This window comes from Saimiri boliviensis, chromosome 1, assembly GCF_048565385.1.
Source record: "Saimiri boliviensis isolate mSaiBol1 chromosome 1, mSaiBol1.pri, whole genome shotgun sequence".
Lineage (NCBI taxonomy): Eukaryota > Metazoa > Chordata > Mammalia > Primates > Cebidae > Saimiri > Saimiri boliviensis.
This window is the reverse complement of record NC_133449.1, coordinates 97,800,308-97,823,885: the sequence shown is the minus strand read 5'-3', so window position 1 is coordinate 97,823,885 and position 23,578 is coordinate 97,800,308. Positions and strand designations below refer to the sequence as shown.

The 23,578-nt window shown below is 45.6% G+C and overlaps 1 protein-coding gene across 1 annotated transcript in view; it reads left to right on the top strand.

Moving 5' to 3' along the window:
* The first annotated feature begins 1,413 nt into the window (after positions 1 to 1,413).
* The window catches only part of IL1R2 (interleukin 1 receptor type 2), a 33,847-nt gene continuing 11,682 nt past the window's right edge, over positions 1,414 to 23,578 (top strand). The window contains 4 exon segments of the mRNA XM_039478906.2: positions 1,414 to 1,596; positions 15,801 to 15,927; positions 16,821 to 17,085; positions 23,024 to 23,204. Of these exon segments, the coding sequence (XP_039334840.1) occupies positions 15,861 to 15,927; positions 16,821 to 17,085; positions 23,024 to 23,204 (513 nt within the window). The 5' untranslated portion in view covers positions 1,414 to 1,596; positions 15,801 to 15,860.

Genomic DNA, 23,578 nt, shown 5'->3' with positions numbered 1-23,578 from the left:
GATGGAAAAAAAAAAAAACAAATATTTCACCCTCTAATGGTCCTTAAAAAGAATAAACGTGATATTATGTAACATCTACCCTCTGCTCAACAAATTCCATTTTGGGGCATTCATAGTTTCCATACAGTTTCCATAAGAATCCACCCATTGTGAAGTTATAAACACCATTAAATCGATACAGCTGACTCACTTCACTCCCCCTTCCCAAATGTCTGAACTTCAGTTTTCTCTTCTTTTTAAACTGGAGAACAGATTTGACCATCTCTAAGTTTCTACCTAGCTCTAATGTTGTATTTTTCTAAGATTTTATTTAACCAGTTGGGATTTCACTTTGGAGAGTTACCTTCCTTTGTTAGCAAAAGGATAAAACTAGGGCCCATGGGCCCTTCTGACTTAGCCATTTGTTCTAGGGGTGTGAATTCCCTAAGATTTCTCTAAAGGAGTTTCTATACCTGCCTCTTTACTTGTAAGAAAATGAAGATCTGCATAAATCAGGCAGACAGTATTACGAAGGTGAATGCCATGGTTTTAAAGCACATTGCGAAAAACATTCTCCTTTTCCAACCACCAACAGAGGGATTCCAAATTACACCTCTTCCTAAACGGGGCGACACGAGTGAGCACATAGGCAAGAGGATGCGGGGGACGATGGAAGATTCCAGCCCTGCAGCCTGGCTTTCCAGGGAGGCCGTGGCCAAGGTTTCACGCTCCCACTTGGTCTCCTGTTGATATCAAGGGAGGCCCAGGACCCTGAGTTCTCAGAAGTTCCGTCAGAGCAGCCATTGTGGAAGGGAGTCTGTGGGTGGAGCAGCCTTCCCCACGTACGAGGCAGGACCAAAGCTGCTTCTGTTACCCCTGAGGTTTGCAGGGAATCCACTGGCTCTGAGCAGCCAGGTGCACCCTGCCTCGATTTCCTTCCCTCTGACTCCACAGCAGCGACTTGCGTGGTAGAGAGAAGCAACCGCCAGCACCCTCCTGCTGGTTAGGGGGTTTGGGAGACATTGGCTTTGTGCAGACGTGACTGGGTGCTGGATTCCCACTTTCAGAAGACAAACTACTCAGTTCTGCAAACTCCACAATCTAGAATAAGGAATTAGAAAACCAACCCCCTCCTTTACTTAACAGTTAGAAGCCATACGGGACTCAGAAAACAAAATAAAACAAAAACTTAACCTTTCTTAGATCCTAAAAGTGTTCCTCGGATGGAAAACCAACTCTCCCACTGACTAAAGATCAAAGGCGTCTTTTTCTCTTTAATCGGGCCACAGTTGGGCAAAACGCCCATCGCTTTAAAACCACCTCTCAGCTGGCAGTACGTAATTTTTAGCGAGTCACAGAAAAATAGGGAAACTTATGCAGAGTTTCCTTGGCCACTTCCCCATCTGGGTGATCATGTACTCAGCCCCAGCACTGCAGCCTGGGGTGCTCCCCGTGAGGAGGAGAAGGTGTGTCCACTGCCACCCAGTGTGAGCGGGTGACACCGCCCAGTTAGGAAATCCCAGCTCCCAAGAGGGTATAAATCCCTGCTCGACTGCTGAGCTCCCGCTGGAGGTGAAAGTCTGGCCTGGCAGCCTTCCCCAGGTGAGCAGCAACAAGGTGAGAGAATGCAGAGCTGCAGGTAAGAGCTTTTGAGACACACACGGAGAGAGAGAGAGAGAGAGAGAGAGAGAGGCAGAGAGAGAGAGAGAAAGGCAGAGAGAGGCAGAGAGGGAAAGGAAGAGAGACAGAGACAGAGAGAGGCAAATAGAGACAGAAAGACAGAGAGGTGAAAAGACAGAGGCAGAGAGACAGAGACAGAGACAGAGACAGAGAGAGACAGAGAGAGGCAGAGAGACAGAGACAGAGAGAGACAGAGACAGAGAAAGAGAGACAGAGAGAGGCAGAGAGACAGAGAGAGACAAAGACAGAGAGACAGAGACAGAGGGGGATACATAGAGAGAGGCAGAGAGAAATACAGAGACAAAGAGAGACAGGGACAGAGAAACAGAGACAAAGAGATGGAAACAGAGGCAGAGAGACACACAGAGACAGAGAGAAATCTGGGAGTCTACACACCTGAGTCCATTTCTGGTGGAGCCTCAGGCAACCCTCCCAGTTTCTCCAGAACTCAGGTACCTGATCCGGGCGACCTTCCTTCCCCATGACCTTCTTCCCCTGTGTGAAGGTGACCTTAAGCACTCCTTGACCTTCCTGGGCCTCAGTTTTTCTATCTGTCACAAAAGGGGCTGGATCAGAGGGTTTCTAAGGACCTCCCATGATTCAGGCAAAATCGCCGTGGAATCCAACACGAGGCAGCAGACCACTGAGACCCATTTCCACCACGAGAGGCTGGGCATGGGAAGTGTGCTGAATGGGGGGTGGGCATGGGAAGTGTGCTGAATGGGGGGTGGGCATGGGAAGTGTGCTGAATGGCGGGTGGGCATGGGAAGTGTGCTGAATGGGGGGCTTTCTTCCTTAGAAGCCTCATAAGATTTTCTGGTGTGAACAGTTTGATATTCTAAAGTCACTGTGGATTCTCTAGTGCCTGGCTCTTGGGTGGTTTTCTGGGAGAGGTGGCAGAGTGTGGTTAGTGCTGCGGTGTGTCCCCAGAGGTGAACTGGCCTGGGTTTAGAGCCCAGCCTGCCTGGGATGAGCTGTGTGACAGCTCACTGCTCAGGGCCCATGTTTCCACCTGCAAAGAGGAAGGTTGAGGGTGATGTGGAGTACGGTCAGTGAATCTGAGTAATATCAGACACACGGGCCTTCAGGTAAGGGGGGGCACCCCGATCAGGCACCTGAGTTCTGGAGAAATCAGAAAAGTTGCCTGAAGCTCCAACAGAAACAGACTCAGGTGTCCTGACTCCCAGATCTCTCTCTGTCTCTGTTTCTGTTTCTCTCTGTCTCTACTTCTCTCTATCTCTCTGTCTCTGTTTCTCTCTGTCTCTACTTCTCTCTATCTCACTGTCTCTGTTTCTCTCTGTCTGTACTTCTCTCTATCTCTCTGTCTCTGTTTCTCTCTATCTCTGTCCCCCTCTCTGTCTGTTTCTCTGTCTCTCTTAAATCCTGGCACACAGTTTGCTCTTACTGTTTGAAGCTCCTTCTCTTCAATCCATTTCCTTTTGGGGTTTTTGCTCTTCTTAGAGCCCCTCAGGACCCCTGTGCCCCCACCTGCAACTCTGCTCTAAGATCTTGGTCAAGACTCTACACTGCCCTGAGTTCCCTCTCTGTGAGCAGAGGCAGCCAAGTGTCCGGACCGTCCGGGAGCCCCCTAGTGCTGCGTGGCTGCAGTGGGAGCTGCCGGCCCCCTCTCTGTGCTCCATCCCACCTCCTGTACCCTCACTTTTTCCATGCGCATTTCTTCAGCTCTGCCCTCCTGAGGCCAGCCAGCTTCCTTCCCACCTGCTCCTTACCACATGCACAGACACAGGAGAGCGCCTTTCTTCTGACCTCATTTAGAAGCTTGTCCATTTGGATTCTACTTTTCCTTTTTTCTCCCTTTGGTTACCCTAAAAGGCAAGAAGGAAGCTCAGCTGAATGTCTCAAGGGAACTGTCCTCACTCCAGGGCTCTTCAGTTGGCCTGGGAGTCCCCTGCCCGGCCCTGCTAGTAGGGCTTCCCTCCTACATTCCCACTCCCATCCTAACCTCCAAAGCCTGTTTGACAATTAGAGCTGAGGGGTCCAGAACATCCACGGACCCTGAGCCCTCTTCCCCTCCCCCAGGAGAGCAGAGTTGGCCTCTAGCAACCACACATTTGAAGCAGGGCAGACTCAAGTTGCTTTTTCATGTTACTGTCATGGCTTTCCACAGGGGAGACACTTGATCATGACAGTGCCTTTGGCCAGTGCTTCTCAAATTTGAGCCTGCATCAGAATCACTGGTGGGCTTAGGAAAATGCAGAGGGCTGGGTGTCTGATTCAGTAAGTCCTGGTTGGATGTCTGAGAATCTGCATTTCTAATACGTGCCCAGGTGATGCTGCTGCTGCTGTCAGGGGACCACACTTTGAGAACCCCTTCTTCAGGAGAGATGTCCAGCGCCAAGCCTGTGGGGGAGCTAGTTCAGGACAAGGGCCTTTTGAGATGGTGCTTGCACATCTCCTGAGAGTCTTGTGAATATGTGGCTGATTCTGATTCTCTAGGTCTGAATTTTTCACAAATCGTGTTCATGCTGCCGGTCCTCGGACCACACTTTGAGTAGAAAGGATTTAGAAAGTCCGTTTACTAAAGAGGGCTTCTTATTTGGGAGCTGATCTGTGCTCTTGTATAATCCCCTCCTTGTGGGATACGTGAATAGACGGAACCTCACTCCCATGATTAGGTTACTTGATGCTGCAAGGGTCAAGGAATTCTGCGGAAGTACTTTAGGTTCTCAATCTGTTGACTTGAAGTTAATAAAAAAGATCACATGTGTTGGGTGGGCCTGACCTAAGCAGGTGAGTATTTAAAAGAGGATCTGGAGGTCAGAGTCAAGGGGTCAGAGGCTCAAAGCAGCAGCAGATGGCGTTCTTTCTGTTGGCCTTGAAGAAACAAACCATCCTGGCTTAGAGAGGGCCTCAGGGCAGGAAACACGGGTGGCATCTGGGAGCCCAGAGTGGCCTCATCCCGGGAGAAAGTGAGGGCCCAGTCCTGCAGTCACAACAGCCCTGTGAACTCGGAACAGGAACCCGTGCTCCAGGAATGAATACAGCCCAAACGGTACCTTGATTTCATTCTTGTGGGACCCTGAGCAGAGACATCTGACCTACAGCAATGTGAGCTGACGAATGTGTTGTTTTAAGTGGCTGAGTGTGCTGGTATGTTACACCGCAATAGAAAATGAATATAAGGTCCTGATCCTTCTCTTTGATTGTGGTGCCTGCCCACCAAGGTGTACTGTGGCAATGACCCCAGCAGCTTCATACAACACAGGCTGATTTCTTGCTCGTGCTATGGCATCGTCATGGGTTAAATGCGTTGGACTATGACAACTCATCAGAGACACTCGGGGACCCGGGTCATTTCCAAAACAATTTACGGAGCCCAACAGTGAGACTCCTATTGTTTTGATACAAGTGCTGGGGGTGGGGGTGGAGATTATTCCTATTTATCAGAAGCAGAAGCAAGCATAGTAGGAGTAAGGGAGTGGGTCGATGGATGCAGGTGGACCTCAGCCTGCTGCCCACATGGCTTGACTTGCCCACATGTGCGGTGCTGGCAACATTGATGAACAAGGCTCAGCATGCACCACACAGGACAGAGGCTAGCAGCAGAGCACCAGCTGTGAAACCCACAGGCCTGGAAAGGGTACTTGTTCTTTCCAGTCACGTGCCCCACTCGACTTCAAGGGTGCAGAGAAGTGAATATTGGTGAATACGGGTGTACCCACCACATAGGGTTACCCAGTTAGCTCAGCTGGGGTGGGAGGGAGGGACGCAGGATTTCAGCTTGCCAAGCTTCACGGAGTTGCTCTCACCAGCAGGGAGTGAGCTGGCTGGGCATCTGATGGCTGAGAGGAGCTGGAGGGGCTTAGAGTGAGAATGGGGCGCTTGCCCACAGCCCCATGGTGAGCCAAAGGTTTCCTGTGTGACTTTTTGGATCTGGTCTGTAGAAACCCAGCAAGTCTGGGCTATCTTCAAGCTGAAGACCAGATTTTCTTGTGGTGAGGGTGAGAGATTTTCCCATACAGTGTAGATAAAAATCCCCTGCAAATTTCAGTCTTTTTTGAGGGGAGGGTGGCTGATTTCTTGTCATTTGGATACCCCGGACACAGGGCTTGGGGTAGTTGCCACCCTTGGTGTCCCTCAGAGGACAAGATGGGTACATTTTCCAGAGAGTAGAAGATGATGTTTCAAGGCATACAAAGAAAATCCCATTGGTTTTTACATCTTAACAATTTTGGAAGAAAATATTTTATATATGTGTATATCATGTTGAAAATGGATACTCACTGCAAATTGATGCCAAAAAAAGCACCTTTAAAGCTTTGCCAGTAGGAATCTCATTTGGAGCTAAAGGTCCCTTTCAACTAGGGCAAGGGAATTAAGCCTGCTGCTGCATGTATCGCCCTCTGAGTTGGCTCAAATCCACCTCTCTTGCATTCGTTTCGTTTCTTTTGGGTAGATGTTTACTCTTCCAGTTTCTCACCAGCACTTTTTTCTAGTCAGGAAGAAACCTGAGAAGGGGAAGTTGTGTCCCTCGGGAGTGGTGGGCAGCTGATCCACATGCGCTGACTTGGGGTCTGCACTGGCTTCTGTGGAGATGTCCCTGGACCTTCCCGCTCATGGGGTGTCCTGATGAATCTACTGCTGGGGTCTGTGACTGGTGCCTCAGTTGAGTCAGTCAATGCTGTCCAAGGTGGCCCTGCTGCGTCTCTTGCTGGCTCCACAGGTTCTCTGCATCTTGGCCATGATCTTGTTTCTTCTGTAGCTTAGACTGTCCAGGTGATGCTTAAAATGTTTAGCAACCAGCAGGGCATGAGTACCAACCCTTCAGAAAAGATGCCATGGCACCTGTTGCTGCACGTGAATTGCTCAGAGGAGCACCAGGAAAGCCAAGGTGGCAGAGGGTGGAGAGCCCAGGGCCTTGGCGAAGTGGTTATCTACCAACAGGTAGGGCCATCTTCCCCGACGTGGGCTCAGTGCTCCTTGCTGACTGAATACCCAGCAGCTGTGGCTATAGGTTATCTTGTCTTTCATCATGGCAGCCCCATCTCAGGCGAGATCTCAGTTCACCTCCCATTCTCTCCTGAGAGAGCAGGGGCAGGTCTGAATCTCCCCCATGAGTGACACATCTCTTTAGCTAACAGCCACACCATTATTTCCACTATTCTTCAGCGCCCCTGACATTCACCAAGGCGGAATTCCTCTAGAGACGCAACTTGGAAGCAAAGCAAATATTCCTCTGCATCCGGCCTCCCTTTCTCTTTTACCTCTTGTCCCTTTGATCCCAGGTTTCAAACCCAGAATAAGAAGCAGGACTGCCTGCCCGATTCCTCTTGTACCTTCCCACTTTTCACCTTGGAGCCCGAAGGGTCTTTTTCTTCTACTGACGCTTCCTACCTGGAAGGAACTTCCCTGTGTCATGTCCACTTCCTTTCCTCCTTCTGAGGAGGCCTTTGCTCTTTCCCTTTCCTGGGGCCATAGTGGCAGAAGAATACAGGATAGCAAGGAGGAAACACATTAGGAGTTAACGGCAATATCATCTTCCTTGTGTCTGTGTTGCATGTACTGTCTCGCCTTAGAGAAAGAGGGGTTTGAATAAAATTTAAACTGTTCTTTGTGATTCAAGGAAATCATTAGGAGCATCAACTGTTTTGTGCTTTAGCGTCCTATATTCTCAGTAGGGCACAGTAGCATGAAAGGGACTGTCGATGCCTGCGCTTAAAGTCCCCACATGGCTGTGTGCTTTGATTCTTGCATCTGCCGTAATGGTTTTCCTGTCTCCTCTGCCACTGAGCAATCAGCTTCCGCTTTTTCCAGTGTGCGTTTTCTTCTCTCAGCCTCTCCCTCTTTCCAATTTGCCATCTGGAATCCGCTTTTGATAGAGCATTCTGTTCACCTGTTGCCGCATGAAAAACTACCCCAAAACTTAGTGGCTTAAAAATGACAACTATTTTATGGCAACTCCTAGTTTCTGTATGTCACGAATTTGAGGGCTCATCTAGGTGATTCTTCTCTTCCATGTGTCTGATTGCGTTCAAACAGTGATACTCAGCTGGTGAATGGACTCATCTGGAGGGTCCATGATGGCTTCACTCACAGGGCTGGTGCCTTTGCAGAGTTCCCAGGAGGCTGGGCATAGCTGGGACTGTCAACTAATGCCCTACATGCAGCCTTCCTAGTGAGGTGGTCTCAGGGTAGTTGGACCACTTTCATGGGACTGGCTTTCCACGGAAGCCAGGCAGAAGCGAGCACCCCATGGAAACCAGGCGGAGGTTGCATGGACTTTTCTGATCTAGCTCCAGAGTTCACACAGCATCACTTCTGCTGCATTGTATTGGTTACAGCCAGTTACAGGCCAGCCCACATTCAAGGGAGGTGAGTTAGACTCTACCTCTTGGTGGCAGAGTGACACAGTCACATTCTAGAAGACCATGTGGGATGGGAGATACTGTTGTGGTCACCTCTGGAAGATACAATCTGCTACTCTGAGAAACTAGCCACGCTCACACAAATAAACAGAAAGAGCTTCTGAAGGAAGACTTCAAACCTGCTTCTGTGAGTAAAATACGCCACATGCCTTTGTGCCAGGGTCCGATTGGCTGTCTTTCACCTACTCAGGTCTTCCTGTCCGTGCTTCTTCTGTCTTTGTCCTATTTTAGACAGGCAGGTTTTCTGGATGACTGATTACTCAGATATTTCAGGTGTTTCCCACACTCAGAGTATAAGGTTGAAAGCAAAATTTGTTTTAAGGGTGTATGTCTGTTACCAACCAACTCCTGCTCCAATGCCAGTAGAGTGTCCAGTTGCTAATTAACTTCGTCCAGCAGGTAGCCCAAGATAACCAGAAGTCCAGTGCCCAAGAGACCTCAGAAGCCCCGAGTGGCAGCTCTGCCATTGCTGGCCATGGGGCCTTCAGCAAGAGAGTTGACTGGGCTTAGCGGTTGTCTTCTATGACTCGATGCTTTAGAAACTGAAGCTGTATCTAGGACTGAGGAGGCCTAAGCTCAAATCCAGATTGACTTAGAGTCCCAGGGTTTTACACCTGCGAGGTACCTGGGAGGTCTCACCAGCCCAACCTTTGTATTTTAGAGGTGAAGAAACTGTGACTCAGAGATTCAGCAAATGACTCCGTGGTTGCCTAAGATTACATAGTTAGTTAATGGTAAAGTGAAGACAGGAGCCCAATTCCAACCTCCAGTTCCATATGCTTGAAGACTGTGTCACTAAGTTAAAAACCTTAGAATTCCTGGCAGCCTTGGATATGTATGTATGTGTATGCATGTGTATGTATGTACTTAGAATTGTGTGTTTATATGCTAAACATGCAACATTTCTATTGTGTATTTATACAACATTTATATGTTCTATAATATGGATCTATGCATTTGGGCTTATGGATTCTGTTAGGTAAAAATTGCACACATTTCTAGTACAGTAACTGGTGTTAGCTAAGTTACCAGCTATGCTACCGGTGCGTTCTCAGGCTGGCTGTGGAAGGGTCCCTTAGCAGGAATTTGGCAGAATGCAGATGGCAGACGTGCTGATTTCTCATCACGTCTGCCAGCTGTGTCCTTGAGCGAGCTCCCTACCTCCCTGAATACCTGGCTCTGCTTCTGTAAAACACCGATGAGAGCTACTGCTGGTCAAGCACTTTCTTTTTGCAGCACTGCTGAGCTCGTTACATATGATGTGATATTCAATCCTCCTGTAGTGCACACCAGGGTATGCCCATTTCACAGATGAGGAGTCTGAGCCTCACACAGGTAATGTAGCCTGCCCACCCCCCTGCTGCTGGCAAGAAGGAAGGCAGGATTCCCATTTCTCTGTCCAGATACACTGTGCTCTTCTGTATAAACCTCCTAACTCTCAAGGTTATTGGAAGATGTTGACAGACTTCTTCGATGCTGTCCCAGAGGGTAGAATATAACTAATAAATGAAGTTTAGAGGGAGACAAATTTGGGATCCAAAATGACAGACATTTCTAATTGTGGATACTTCCCAAGACAGGCAGTGAGTATCTTGTGACAGGGTAAGCTTGGCCTTCTATAGAGGATGCTGGGTTTTGGAAGACTGTTTGACTGGGCAGATGGACTTAATGGCTTCTGGAGCCCCCTGCAGCTCCAGGTGCTGATGCTTCTACAGAGCAGAGAATGAATGGCAAAACCAAGGATTGTTTAGACTCAAGTTTACATCCTACTTTGTCATTCCTTAGTTCTGTGGCCTTGGGCAAGTGACTTAATGTACCTGAGTCCATTTCCATTGCTCCAGATTTATAATGGGGATGCTGAGCTCTACCAGACTCTGAGTTTTGTCCTCTGGAGTTGCACAGAGCAGCGCATTCCTCTCACCCAAATACCAGGCTGGGAGAATTTGAAGCCTGTGGGATTTCCCTGCAGATGTCCAGGGCCTCATGGGTAGAGCTTCCTCAGCAGTCATTTTGGAGTAGAATGGTGACTGTTACAGGTTAGAGGAGTGGTCTTGCTGGGTGTCAGCCTGGGCAGGGTCTAATGAAGGAGGCAGGTGAAGCAAATGTTGGTTGATGGTCCAGGCTGCTGGGGACTTGGAACGACCTAGGTTCACGGAGAATGGAATGTTGACACAGGATTTGAATGAATGAATCATGAGTTGGATTGGTTGACTGAACATGACCAACTTCTGTCCCACGAATCACTGACTAAGAGACACTTCAGTGGTGGTTTTAGCGAGAAGCGATGTTTGCTGGCAGACAGTTAAAGAGAGTGCTTATGCCTTGGTGAAACTGTCTGTATCGGCTTCTGCAGATTTGCTCCTCTGAGATTCAGTCCAATGTGGCCCAAGCCCAATGTGCCAAAGATGGGTCTCCCTGCAGCATGGCCTCCAGGAAGCAATCTGTCTCAGCAGGTCCCACCAGGGACAGGAGACTAATGTCCAGGACATTACCAGCTGTCATTCTGACACAGCTATGCAAACCAGGAACAGTCTCTGCCTGCTGCTCTGAGGCTAATTCCTTCTCTAGCTTTTTTCTTTCCTATAGAACAAAAATAGTTTCTAGACAACTCATCTAGGTTTTTGTTCTGAGCTAGTACATTTTTCAATAAAAGCTGTCTGAAACCTGGTCATGTATTTCTCTGTATTTGAGTCCAGAAATTCCACCCTGTCTCCAGACTCTTAAAATTCTGTGATATCCTAGGACTTAGTTAAAAAACATATTTTATATTGTTTCACCTTTGGATTTATAAACATTTTCCAGACTTAGTTTTGATGTAAATATTTATTTCCTCATGGGTTTCGAAGGATTTATACGACACGCATAAAACATGTTTGGGCTCTTAGGAATTCATTTTACACACCAGAGGTGACTCAGTGGTATGTGTAAGGCCTGATAGTTATGTGACTTCATTAACATTCAGCACCTGACACCTTGTTTTTGTTCTTTGAATGACTGTGTCACCTGACTCAGAGATGAGACAGTTGCCTAAAAACTTCTGGGAACAAGGTAAAGGTAGGCATAAAGAGTTTAATCTTCTGGGTGAATTCAGTCCAGATATATTCAAATGTATTATTAAATAAAATTGTTACTCCTTCTACATGCTTGAAAATTCCTTTCTGGAGCCATCGTTTACTTACTACGTTCTCAATCTGTTAAAAAAAAATGCACTCCTGCATGTATTCTCAAGTATTTAGAGGTGAAGTTTGATGATGTCCAAAACTTTCAGGTGTTCAGGAGCAAATAAGTCTGTGTCTGTGTCTGTGTCTGTCTGTGACGTCTTTGTCAATGTGTATGTGCCTGTGTGTGTATAGAGAGAGAAAAAGAGGGAGAGAGATTGAGAATAAGGCGAATGCAGCAACATATTAGCAACTGGAGAACGTAGCGAAATAGATACTTGCGTTTGTCATGGTATGTTTTCAACTTTTCAGTCTTTTTGTAATTTTTAAAAATTAAGTGGAAAGGTGGAGTAGACACTTCCATCCCTTTAGGCTGTATGTACTGTCTATGACCAGAAGCTGCAGACACCTGGGAATCAAAGGCAGGTAATGGTTACCTGGGCCTCCGTGCGTGCTGCACCACCTGTCCAGCTTAGGGCTGTGTCATCAGCTCTTTCTACCTTCCAGAATTCTTTTTCTTTCCTCTCACACTTCACACATTTTTGTCTTTTTCTTATGCCTGGTCCTGCTTTTCCTCATATGCCTCTGTTTTCTTATGTTGAATGTGTTGGGGGAAAAAAAAAAAAAAGGATAGAGTTCTAACTCAAATACTTGGAATGAGGTGCCCTTGAAATTTCTTTCTTCCAGTAAGGTCAACTCAGATTCCAGCAGAAATGTCAAGCTGTCTATGATTTAAAAACTCATTTAAAGAAAGTAGGGCAGGAGAAGAGTGTTTTGCTGCAAAACTAATTTTTTTCCCCCCTCTGGGCTTGCCAAAAATTTACTGTTTCCCACACTATAGCAATTTTGGTTCCAACCTTTTTTTGAGGTTTTGATGATTGAAAACTGTCGCTACTATATGTTTGTGGTTTACGTGTCTGCAGCCACTTCCTGGAGAAGTCACAGTAAAGCGGCTCTTTTGCCCAAATCCAGGGAGAGAAAGCAAGACAATTCCCTGGGCTGGAGATGGGGGTTGGGGCGGATGGGGGTGGCAGTTACTGGAGGAGGACAGCATTTTGGGATTTGTTCCATTGGAACAGGGTCCTTGTTGAAACACTTCTTCTCACCCAACCAGCCATGTGATTTGGAGAAGGGAATTAACTTGAAACTCACTTTACCTGTAGAAAGAAGAGACTTGATTAGATTTCTCAGACTCTTCAGCTCCATAGCTCTGTGAATCGTTACATACTAACTGTTCCTGAATGGCACAGCCTGACTTTCTGGTGTCAAAGTTATTTTAAACATGGTTACAAACCTTCCCATAATTCAAGGCTAAGCCTGAACCTGAGAGAACGTAAGCATGGTGGAGCACTTTCATTTGAGGGGTGGCTGCACATCAGCTCCTGATTTTGAGTTAAAGTGACTTTTAGAGTTAACCAGCAGAAACTGTTCACTTGAAATAGTTGAATATCTATCAGAAAAAAAGACTATGAGAACACAGCACCTGACAGTACCTGACAGGGCTCCGCCCGCTGGGATCTTTTTATAAATTCTGGAAAAATAATATTTTGGGAATAGGCTTGGCTGTGCATGACAGAAATTCTAGACACATAACAAAGGTAGTCCAGGATGGTGGGTGGCTTCATGAAGCCACCAAAAACTCAGGTTCCCCTCTTACTGCCCTACTGCATTCAATGAGTGGTCTGTACCTTAGAGTTCTAGACGGCGGCCATAATCCAGCCACCACATCTGCACTGAGCAGCAGGAAGAAAGATTAGTGGAGACCTCCCAGGGGGATCACATGACACTTCCACTCACATCTCATTGATCCACATTGTGTCACCTAGCCACTGCTTGTTGCAAGGGATGATGGGAAATGTCTATGGATAGAGGGCCATGTGCCCAGGTAAGATTCAGGGGTTCTATTATTGTGGAAGCAGGGGGGACAGATATTGGGAGAAGACACTAGCAGCATCTGTCATAGGAAGTGTATTTTCTAAGAACAAGAGCTTTGGAATCACAGTGCTGGGTTTAAGTTTCAATATCTGCTTATCAGCTGTAAGATCTCGGCCAGGCCTCTTAACCTCTTTGAACTCTTCTAATACCTCCTCTGTAGAATCAGCATGGTGCTCACTTCATGTGGATAAAATGCAGGAACGGATGTTCAACATTTGGCACAACAGCTATGGCTATTACACTAGTTCCTACAACAGCAGCTTTGAATTCATTTACTTATCCTGATATGTGGTATTGGTTAGCCACAGTGTATTTAATTCCACTTCTTCACGTCCTTACTGGAGAACCGGTGGGTCTGGCTTGGACCAGTATAGGTGGGGATGCGATAAGCTAATGCGTGTCCAAGGAGGACATAGCAACTTGGTGGATGTTTATGTCACCTTCATGCTGGCAAACCTGAGAGTGTGGTTAGAGGTAAAGTCACAGGAACTATTCGTGCTTCAGAAAGCCCTGAAGAATAGTATTGTGTAGAAACAGAATTTAAGGGAGAAAGCTCCAGGCCAGATATACAGTTAAGGGCAAGATCTCAGGTCACCAGAAGGGGGAGCTCAGACTGTCACTCTGAGTCCTTGGACTCTGAGTGTTCCCGACTCAAGAGGCAACGGGGGAGGGTTTCTGGAGTGCGAGGGTCGCGTCCTCAATGCACCCTGGGTTTACTGCGAGGCATTTCCAGAGACATCTGTGCTGGGAGCAGGGAGCAATTCAAGGAAAAGGTGGCTGAAGATTTTTCTCCTGGATTCATCCACAACTCCTGCCGTGGGTAGACTTTCAGTCACAAATATTCCCTGGTATGTTCTGGGGTGTAAGCCATGAAGGCTGTGAGCAAGACCAGGAGTTGTCACCATCCTTGTGGAGCCAGAAGAGTCAGGCTCCGGCATGACGGCATGACTACTCCCACTTCCCGCCCCGCCGATGGCCGGCTGAGGCATTGACTTGCTATGGCGGATGGAATGTGGGCAGACAGGAGGGAGCTGGTTCCCAGCGTGGCCTGGTGTGTGCTTTTGCTCGCAATGTTTCCATTTTTGCCATCCCCAAAGAGAATCATCTCCCAGGAAGCTTACTGGTCCAAGGAGGATGAGACACCAGTGGAACAGACTTGGATCTCATCTGCACCTCAGAGCCAGGTCTAACCCAGCCTAGTTTAGGTTAACCAAATTTCATCTCCCCCACAGCCTTCTGAGCAAGAGTGAATGACTGTTGTTTCACACCATTCCATTCTGGGGTCGTTGGTTTGTTAAGCATCGTTGTGGCTGTGGTTAGCAGACACAGGGGACATTTGTGATAGAGTCTGAGAAGGTCATCAGAAAGACAAACAGGGCATCTGACATGCCAGTCTCTGTGGGTGCTGGGGGAGGAGTGCTTCATTAACTTGTGTAGCTATTTCTGTTTTGGATTTCATGTTGCATTTTTCCCTGAGACGCTGTAGGCCAGAGTGACAGCAGCACACACAGAATCCTTCGGCGCATCAGAATTGAATGCCAAATAAGAGTTAATCCATATAGGATATAGGAAAAATTCTCTGCCAAGTGTAAATATGAGGATCCTTGGGCTTTGATCCATTTGCTCATTCATTCATTTATTCATTCAAAAAATAGGAGTTAGGGCTAGAACTGAATAAAATAAAGCAGGGTTCCATCAACCAAAAAGTATCTGACAGTCTCAACAATTTAGAAGCTTATTTTGCCAAGATTAAGGACAATGCCCAGGAAAAAAAACCACGGAATCATAGAAAAAACAGTCTGTGGTCTGTGCCTTTCTCCAAAGATGATTTTGGAGGCTTCAATATGTAAAGGTTTTCCCCTATTGAAAAGCAGGCTGGAGGGTGTGGTCATTACTGAATTCACATGTTGCAAGGGAAAAGGAACAGGTAGGGGAAAAGTCAATTACATTCCTCTCGTGCTGAGTAAATCTGCTCTTTACATAAGATAGGGTGAGCATAGAGTAGCTACCTGTGGAGAATTTAAAAAATCTTTTATCAGGAGCTCTCTGCTTAGGAGGAAGAGGAAAGGCAGCTTCTTGCAGGACTCTGAAAACTAAGAGTTTTCAGCTTAATTTTTTCCTTTTGGCAGAGTGAATGGGGGAGTCCCACGTTTTTATTTTCCTTTCACAGCCCTTCCATCCGTGGAGCCTGAGTTCTGGAGAGGGGAGACAGGGCTGATGATGAATGGCACAGGGAATGACAGGGAAGGGGAGGAAAACACGGAGTGCCAGGATTAAAGGTGGCACAATTTTAGACAGGGAGGTGAGGGAGACCTCACCAAGAAAGTGAAGTCTGAGCAGAGAGGGCACTAGCAGTGGCCTTAGCTGAGGACACAGCACCTCTGGCCAAGGGACAGGAATGGTGAAGGCAGGCCTCTGCAGAGACAGCAGCTTAGGGGATGGAGCCTCTCTGCCAAGCATGCCTGTAGGTGCTACAGGGATTCAACTTTAGATGTGTTCAGTGAATGCAGCTGCAGAGAAGCAAATCCAAAAATTCGGAGTTTTCTTCTTAAACAGAGTAGGCACAAAGGTTCCCATCATCCAGTGAAGCCTGCAGACCCTGCTCCTGCCGCATCTTCAAGGGATTCTCGGTTCCTGGTGACACTTCTGTCTCCTCCCCTAGACCACGTGGTGCCGGACCTCATCCTCCTCTTCCTGTGTCCTCTGGAAGTTGTCAGGAGCAATGTTCCGCTTGTACGTGTTGGTGATGGGAGTTTCTGCCTTCACCCTTCAGCCTGCAGTGCACACAGGTAAGAAGTAAACTCTTCAGATGCAAAAGGACTCGCCTGCAGCTTCGCTGGGGAAAGCTGTTATCTAGTGAGATTTTGTTGGCAGAAAGCAAACTGCCAGCCGAGCTCGGTGGCTCCTGTCCTGTAATCTTAGCACTTGAGAGCCCTAGGTGGGTGGACCCCTTGAGCCTGGGAGTTTGAGACCAGCCTGGGCAACATAGCAAGACTCATGTCTCAAAAAAAAAAAAAAAAAAATTAGTTGGGCTTGGTGGTGCATGCCTGTAGTCCCGGCTACTTGGGAGACTGAGGTCAGATAAGTGCTTGAGGCCAGAAGGCTGAGGCTGCAGTGAGTGGAGAATGCATCACTCTACTCCAGCAGGGCAACAGAGTGAGGCCCCACCTCAAAAAAATAAAAAAGGAAAAGAAAAAAAAAGCACAAGGGGCAAATGTGCTTGTCAAGGAGCAGACTGAGGAAGGGATGTGTTTGCCCTTAACAAAGTTGCCTTTGGAGTTTAACCACACAACACGCCAGAACGAAGCTTTTACTGTATGAACTCAGCCCAGATCTACTTTTAATAATGAGAGGTCAACAAATGAAAAATATAGCCATAGTTTTTCATTTTTAATTTTTGTCACCGTAGAAACCTGATTTAGCTTTCTTCCCAAAACGTAAGTTGAAATGGATAGTAGCACTGAACTTGCTACTTGGAAATTTTGAAAGTATACTAACGGAGTAGGGAAGGAGTTTAGTAGAACTCCAGGGTGTAGGTCATTCTGCGAGGAACAAATGACATCTTCCTTGAATGTGCTCCAGGTCTCCCTGCCACAATCAGGATCGGTCCCAGGTCCAGGGAGGTTTTATGATCTGTACAGGGTTTGGACCCAAAGCCTGACCGTGGGCTCTCTGTCTTCAGGGGCTGCCAGAAGCTGCCGGTTTCGAGGGAGACATTACAAGCGGGAGTTCAGGCTGGCAGGGGAGCCTGTGGCCCTGAGGTGCCCCCAGGTGCCCTACTGGCTGTGGGCCTCTGTCAGCCCCCATGTCAACCTGACATGGCATAAAAATGACTCTGCTAGGACGGTCCCAGGAGAAGAAGAGACACGGATGTGGGCCCAGGATGGTGCTCTGTGGATTCTGCCAGCCTTGCAGGGGGACTCTGGCACCTACATCTGCACTGCTAGGTAAGCCCCTCGGCGCAGGGCTGGGGAGGCGATCCCGGCAGAATGGAGCTTTTGAGTTTCTTCAGTCATGATCTGGAGCTCAGAATCCAGTGTACAAAATACAAATCCAGTGAACCCACATCACGTCCCCCTTGCTGTTTTTGACGTAGCCCCCATCCTACAGTCTCATTCTCTCTCCTTTTAGTCTTTGCTCAAATGCCACCTCTTTTGAGATAACATCCCTAGCCATGGCAGCTGATGCAGCCCTCTGTCACTCTCCTTATCCTGCTGTAGCTTCCTTGATAGCATTTTCCCATCGGACACATCTCTGTGTGTTACCAGATTTAACGTTTGTCTACCCCTTTAGAATGTAAACTGCGAGGGCAGGAACTTGGTCTATGTCATTCACTGCCGACGCCACATGGTAAGGAACTGAGAAATAGACAGAATAAGATTTTACTCTGAACAGGATTTTAGAGCTGGGTGAGGCCTTACAATTAAATTAGTCCAAGTGCTCATTGTAAGGATGAGGGAACCACGCTGGCTTAGAAAGTTTCCCAGGTGCTGAGTGGTAGAGCCGACACTGGAACCTGTGTCTCTTGACCCTGGGTCCAGTCCTCCTCCCTCTTTGACCTGTTGCTTTGTTCCCCTTTAACTGTAGAAAAATACACATAACACAAACTTTATCATCTTAAACATTTTTTAGTGTACAGATCAGTGGAACCATCACCACTATCCATCTTGAGAACTTTTTCATCCTGCGAAACGGAAACTCTGAACCCAATAACTCCCCGCTTGCCATTCCTCCAGCCCCTGGCAACCACCATTCTACTTTCTGACTCTGATTTTGACTACTCTAGGTACCTCATTTAAGTGCAATCAGTCTCTGTGACTGAATTATTTCACTAGCATCGTGTTTTCAAGGTTCGTTCATTTGGTTTAAATCATTTGATTTAAGAAGAATGGTACCCAGGAATATGTGCATTTAGAAAAAGAACAGATAAATTCTATTCTTAGCACAAAGGAATTACTGGTGAATGGAAAAATTTCAGACCACATCAGCCCCAGTCCTAAGCTGGGTGTATGCATGTCAGGAGGTGTAGGGGGTGGGAGGAGATATGAGGTGGAAGGTGCCCTCTGTGTGTGTGTGTGTGTGTGTGTGTGTGTGTGTGCGCATGTGGTAGCCTGTGGCAGAGTTTCCTTCCTTTCTGAGGTGAAATATTGTTACTCTGTTCTATGTACGTACCACATTTTGTTTGTCCATTTATCCATCCAGGATCACTGGGTTGCTTCCTTTTTTCAGCTGTTGTGAATCCAATATGAACATGGAAATGCAGATATCTGTTGGAGTCTCTGCTTTCAGTGCTTCTGGGTATAGACCCCAAAGAGGAACTCCTAGATCATCTGTTACGTTTTTATTTCGTTTTGAGGAACGACTACACTGTTTTCCACAGCAGCTGCGCCATTTTACATTCCCGCCAATAGTGCCAAAATTCAATTTCTCTTCATCTTCACCAACACATGCGATTTTCTAGCATGTTTGATAATAGCCCTTCTAATGAGTGTGAAGGGGTGTCTCACTGTGGCTTTGATTTCCATCTTCCTAATGATTAGTGACACTGAGCATCTTTTTATGTGCTTATTAACCATCTGTGCATCTTCTCTGGAGAAACGTCTACTCAAGCCCTTTGCCCACTTTAGAAAGTAGATTTTGCTGTTGTTGTTGAGATGTAGGAGTTCTTTACAGTCCCTGGTTATTAACCTCTTGCCTTATCAGACCTATGATTTAGAAATATTTTCACCCGTTCTCTAGGTTGCATATTCACTCTTTTCGTAGTGTAATTTGTTACACGAAAGGTTTTAATTGGATCAAATCCAGTTTTTTTTTCTTTTATTGCCTGTGCTTTTGGTGTGAAGAAACCATTGCCCAATCCAATGTCATGAAGATGTTCCCCTTTGTTTTCCTCTAAAAATTTTATAGTTTTAGCTCTTATGTTTTGTTTTTTGATCCATTTTGAGTTAATTTTTGTATATGGTGTTAGGTAAGGGTCCAGCTTCGTTCTTTTGCCTGGGGATATCCAGTCTCTCCAATAGTATTTGCTGAAATGACTGTCCTTTCCCCATTGAATAGTCTTGACATGTCCTATTGCTTCTTGATGGATGATGTTTTAGGCCTAGTGTTGGTGATCTTAAAAAGTTTCTTGGCTTAGTTCTTCTGAAAGGCTTAGGGACAACCCTCGGCTTGATAAGGAACTAGTGTTTTTGGCCTTACTCCTCAGCTGCGGCTCCTGTTCCCCCAAAGGCTCTGCTTACTCCTTCTACCAGCTGGCTTCAGAGCCCCCAGATTTCATAAAATCATTTGATTTCAGAAGAATGGTACCCAGGAATATGTACATTTAGAAAAAGAACAGATAAATTCTATTCTTAGCACAAAGGAATTACTGGTGAATGGAAAAATTTCAGACCACATCAGCCCCAGTCCTAAGCTGGGTGTTTGCATGTCAGGGGGTGTAGGGGGTGGGAGGAGATATGAGGTGGAGGGTGCCCTCTGTGTGTGTGTGTGTGTGTGCGTGTGTTTGTGTGTGTGTGTGTGCATGTGCGTGCATGTGTGAAATTGAGAATCTTTCCAAATCAAACCCAGCTTGACACTACCATCCGTATGCCTAGCCCCAACTACAAGCAATTCAGGACAGTTTAAATCCTGTCAATGAACCTTGCCTAAGAAGCAGGCAAACTATCTCCCATTCTTATGCCAGGAAAGTGTGGATGTCTGATTTTACAATAGCTATAAATGCACGTTTCTTCTTTCTTTTTCATGGTAAAAGTTCTCATTTTCTCTAAGGAGCGCTACTAGGAAAACTTCACAGTGCAGTAAGAAGAAATGGAACCCAGAGTTGCAAAGACAGATGGGAATTTAGCTCTCTTATTTCCTATCTGTTGAGACCTTGGGCTTATCACTTGACTTTTATGGGTGTTAGTTTTCTCCCCTGTAAGGAAGTCTGTTGAGAGGGTTATGTGAGATCACAGCATGTGAAGGAGCTGGTGTGGGGTGTGCTGTGGTAGGTGGTTAACACATGCATAAAAATTTCCTCTCCTTCCCAAAAGGCAGTCTACATGACTACTGAAGTGAGGCTGTGCAAAAATCAGGGAGATGTGAGCTGAGTCCTGTTTGTGTTAAAGTTTGTTTTTATGCTCAGTTTTTGAAGGAAAAAAAAAAGAGCTGAGATACAGGGGCAGTGGAAATCCCAGTGTGTGTCAAACTTTCTATTCATGATGGGACAGTTTACCTGGCTTGACCTCTGTCAACTGTAAGATTGGGGTTCTAAGAGAGTGAGAATCACCAGCATTTGCCATAATACTCTTTAGCATTGATGGTCATGAGGCAGTAGACTGCCCTGTTCCTGTGACTGTTTAAAATCTGTGACCTAGAACCCACATGGTGAGTCAGAGCAGGTAAGGATGCAAGCCATCAGAGAGGTCAGGATTTGAGCAGTAGCTGCCTCGGTCTCCTTGCTTGGCACCCTGCAAACAAATGCCTTACTTTCTACTGCTGAAAAAAGAAAGAAAGAGAAAGAAAGAACAGAAGAACAAAAGAAAGAAGGAAAGAAGGAAGGAAAGAAGAAAAAGAAAGAAAAGAAGAAAGAAAGAAAAACAAAGAAAAAAGAAAGAAAGAAAAAGAAAGAAGAAAAAAGAAAAAGAAAAAGAGTAGGCAGGCAAGGTTATGCTGCTGTAACAAACAGCTCCCAAATCTCAGCAGCTTACAATAACAAAGACCTCTTTCTTACACATACAACGGATCCACTGTGGGTTTGCAGACACTCAGGGACTCAGGCTGAAGGAGCAGTCATTGTCACTAAAAATGTTATTGATTGGTTGCTAGAGCAGAAGAAAGCATGCTTTGGAGGGTCTTTCATGGCTGTTACAGCTTTCATGTAGAAGGGCCACACATACAACTCATGAGCTAGGAAGAGTCATATATCTACACCCACCCACAGTGGGGATGAGCACATGCTGATACACCATGTGCTCAGAATGGGAAGAACTGGGCCTATCTGGTGAGCAGCACTACTGATGACTATCCTGCGTTTGCCATGGGTGTATCATGCTACATGGAGAATGCAAGTGGTGATCAAATTACCCCTCACCACTCTTCTCTTCCTTTGAGTTATTTTCATGAGGTTTCTTGCTCAAGGGGAATTACCAGATCAATAATGTGCACAGCCTTGTAACTTTCAGTATGTCTACTAAGCTTGGTTTCTAAAGATAGTGTCCTGATTTATGGGTTTTCCCAGAGCCTTGCTGGGCTTCCCATTTTGGTTTGACCTCTTTGTAGCTGTACAGCCCACTTAATTTCTGTACACCTAACTTTCTTTCATATAAAAATGATGTAATAGTAATTCCTACTTCATGGGGTTGGACTATAAGTGAAATAATGTGTGCAAAGTACACAGCACAGGGCCTGGCCTGCATCTGCTCCCTGCTGGCTACCTGCTGTGTGACTGTTACTCAAGTAGTCCCTGGTCTTTAGATTTGTCTGTTTTTGCCTACTCAACTTGCAGTGAGATTATGCGTTTTTCAAGGTGAGAGTTAACATCTTGCATTTCTTTATGCATAAAATATATTTGCTCATCTATTTTCATTTTTTAAGGTAAGCATAATATAGATATTGGCCTCATATATTTAAATTAATTCTTTTTACCTTGGGGTGATAAGCTTCTATTACTTTTCTTTCACTTTTTTAAAAAACATTTTGTTACTTTCTTGGATATGAATGGTTTAGATTTTGCTGTGCAAGTAATTTTTATTCCTATATGTAAAACACATCCTCATTGTCTCTGTCAAAGTCGCAGTTGTCTTAGGTAGCCAGAAATTTAGCTGAGATAATTAAATTTATATATATATATTTTTTAAAAAGTGGTTTTAATTACTGTCTTCTCTCCTCCATCCATTTCCCCCAAATTTTCAGCAAGGTTTTGCTTCTCCCCCTTTTTCCAGCTCCAAGGTCTTGATAGAATTATGGCATTGAAATAACGGTTAGGCTAGTAAAATAATAATAATAATAATAATAATAATAAAGGAAACTTACCAAGTTAATTTCCCATGCAGTATTGCAAAAATCTTTTCTAGGTCTTATGCTAAGTTTCCAGCAGTTTTCTAAAATTAGACTTCAGTTGATAATTCCCCAAAGGAGCAAAGGGAATATTCCTTTTCACAGAAAGAGTGGCTCTTGGGAAGCAATCTCTCCATGTGGATGTGGTTTCCTGGATCATGAAGTTGGAGTATGTGGGGGCTGGGCTCAAGGAGCTCCAGAACTTGGAAGCCTTAAATCCTTTTGAAGAGGACTTGGGGACTTAATGAACTTTGGTGACATTAGAAATGAGCTTGTAGACAGTCTTTCGTGAAAAACACGAAACACGCCCTTTCTGTATAATTATGTTATGATACTTTTCATCTCACAAGAGTTCAAAAAGATCAGGGACAGAAGTATTGCCATATAGATGCTCCCTGACTCACAATGGGGTAAATACCAATAAACCCATTGTAAGTTGGAAATACTGTTGTGAGACATGTACTTGATACACTTAACTTACCAAATATCGCTTAGCCTAGCCTTCCTTAAATGGGCTGAGAATGTTTACATTAGCCTATAGCTGGGCAAAGTCACCTAACACAAAGCCTGTTTTGTAATAAATCGTTGAATAACTCATGTAATTTACTGAATAGTTCATTGAAGTAGGGTTTCTACTGAATGCTTATTGTGTTTGCAGCATTATAAAGTCAAAAAATCCTAAGTTGAACCGTCTTATGTCGGGAAACCATTTGTACTAATCCAGAAAATGCAAACGCAGATTTTAATAGAGTTGGGGAAATGATTCTTAATTTCATTTAGCTGTACTTTTATTTTGGTTTGCCATTCATCTTTGTTTTTGTTTTTGTTTTATTTTTCCTTTTAAATCAGAAATGCCTCTTACTGTGACGAAATGTCCATTGAGCTCAGGGTTTTTGAGAATACAGATGCTTCCCTGCCATTCATCTCATACCCGCAAATTTTAACCTTGTCAACCTCTGGGGTATTAGTGTGCCCTGACCTGAGTGAATTCATCCGTAACAAAACTGACGTGAAGATTCAATGGTACAAGGTATGGCTTTAAAAAATGCCATTTTATTAAAATGTGTTTTCTTTTTTTTACTAGCTATAAAGACGTGAAATGTTGATTTTCTGAGCACTGTGCACATGTGTACGCGTGCACACACACACACACACACACACACACACACACCGGTTTGCTATTCGTATCTGTGAGTTCCACATCTCAGGATTCGACCAACCTCGGATTGAAAATATAAACAAATAACAAGCAAAATAACAATATAATAAAAATAATACAAATAAGAAACCCAATACTGTGTAACAAATACAGTTGTGTGCTGCATAACAATGTTTCCGTCAACAGTGGACTGTGTGTACAATGGTGGTCCCCTAAGATTGTAATGGAGCTGAAAAATTCCTATT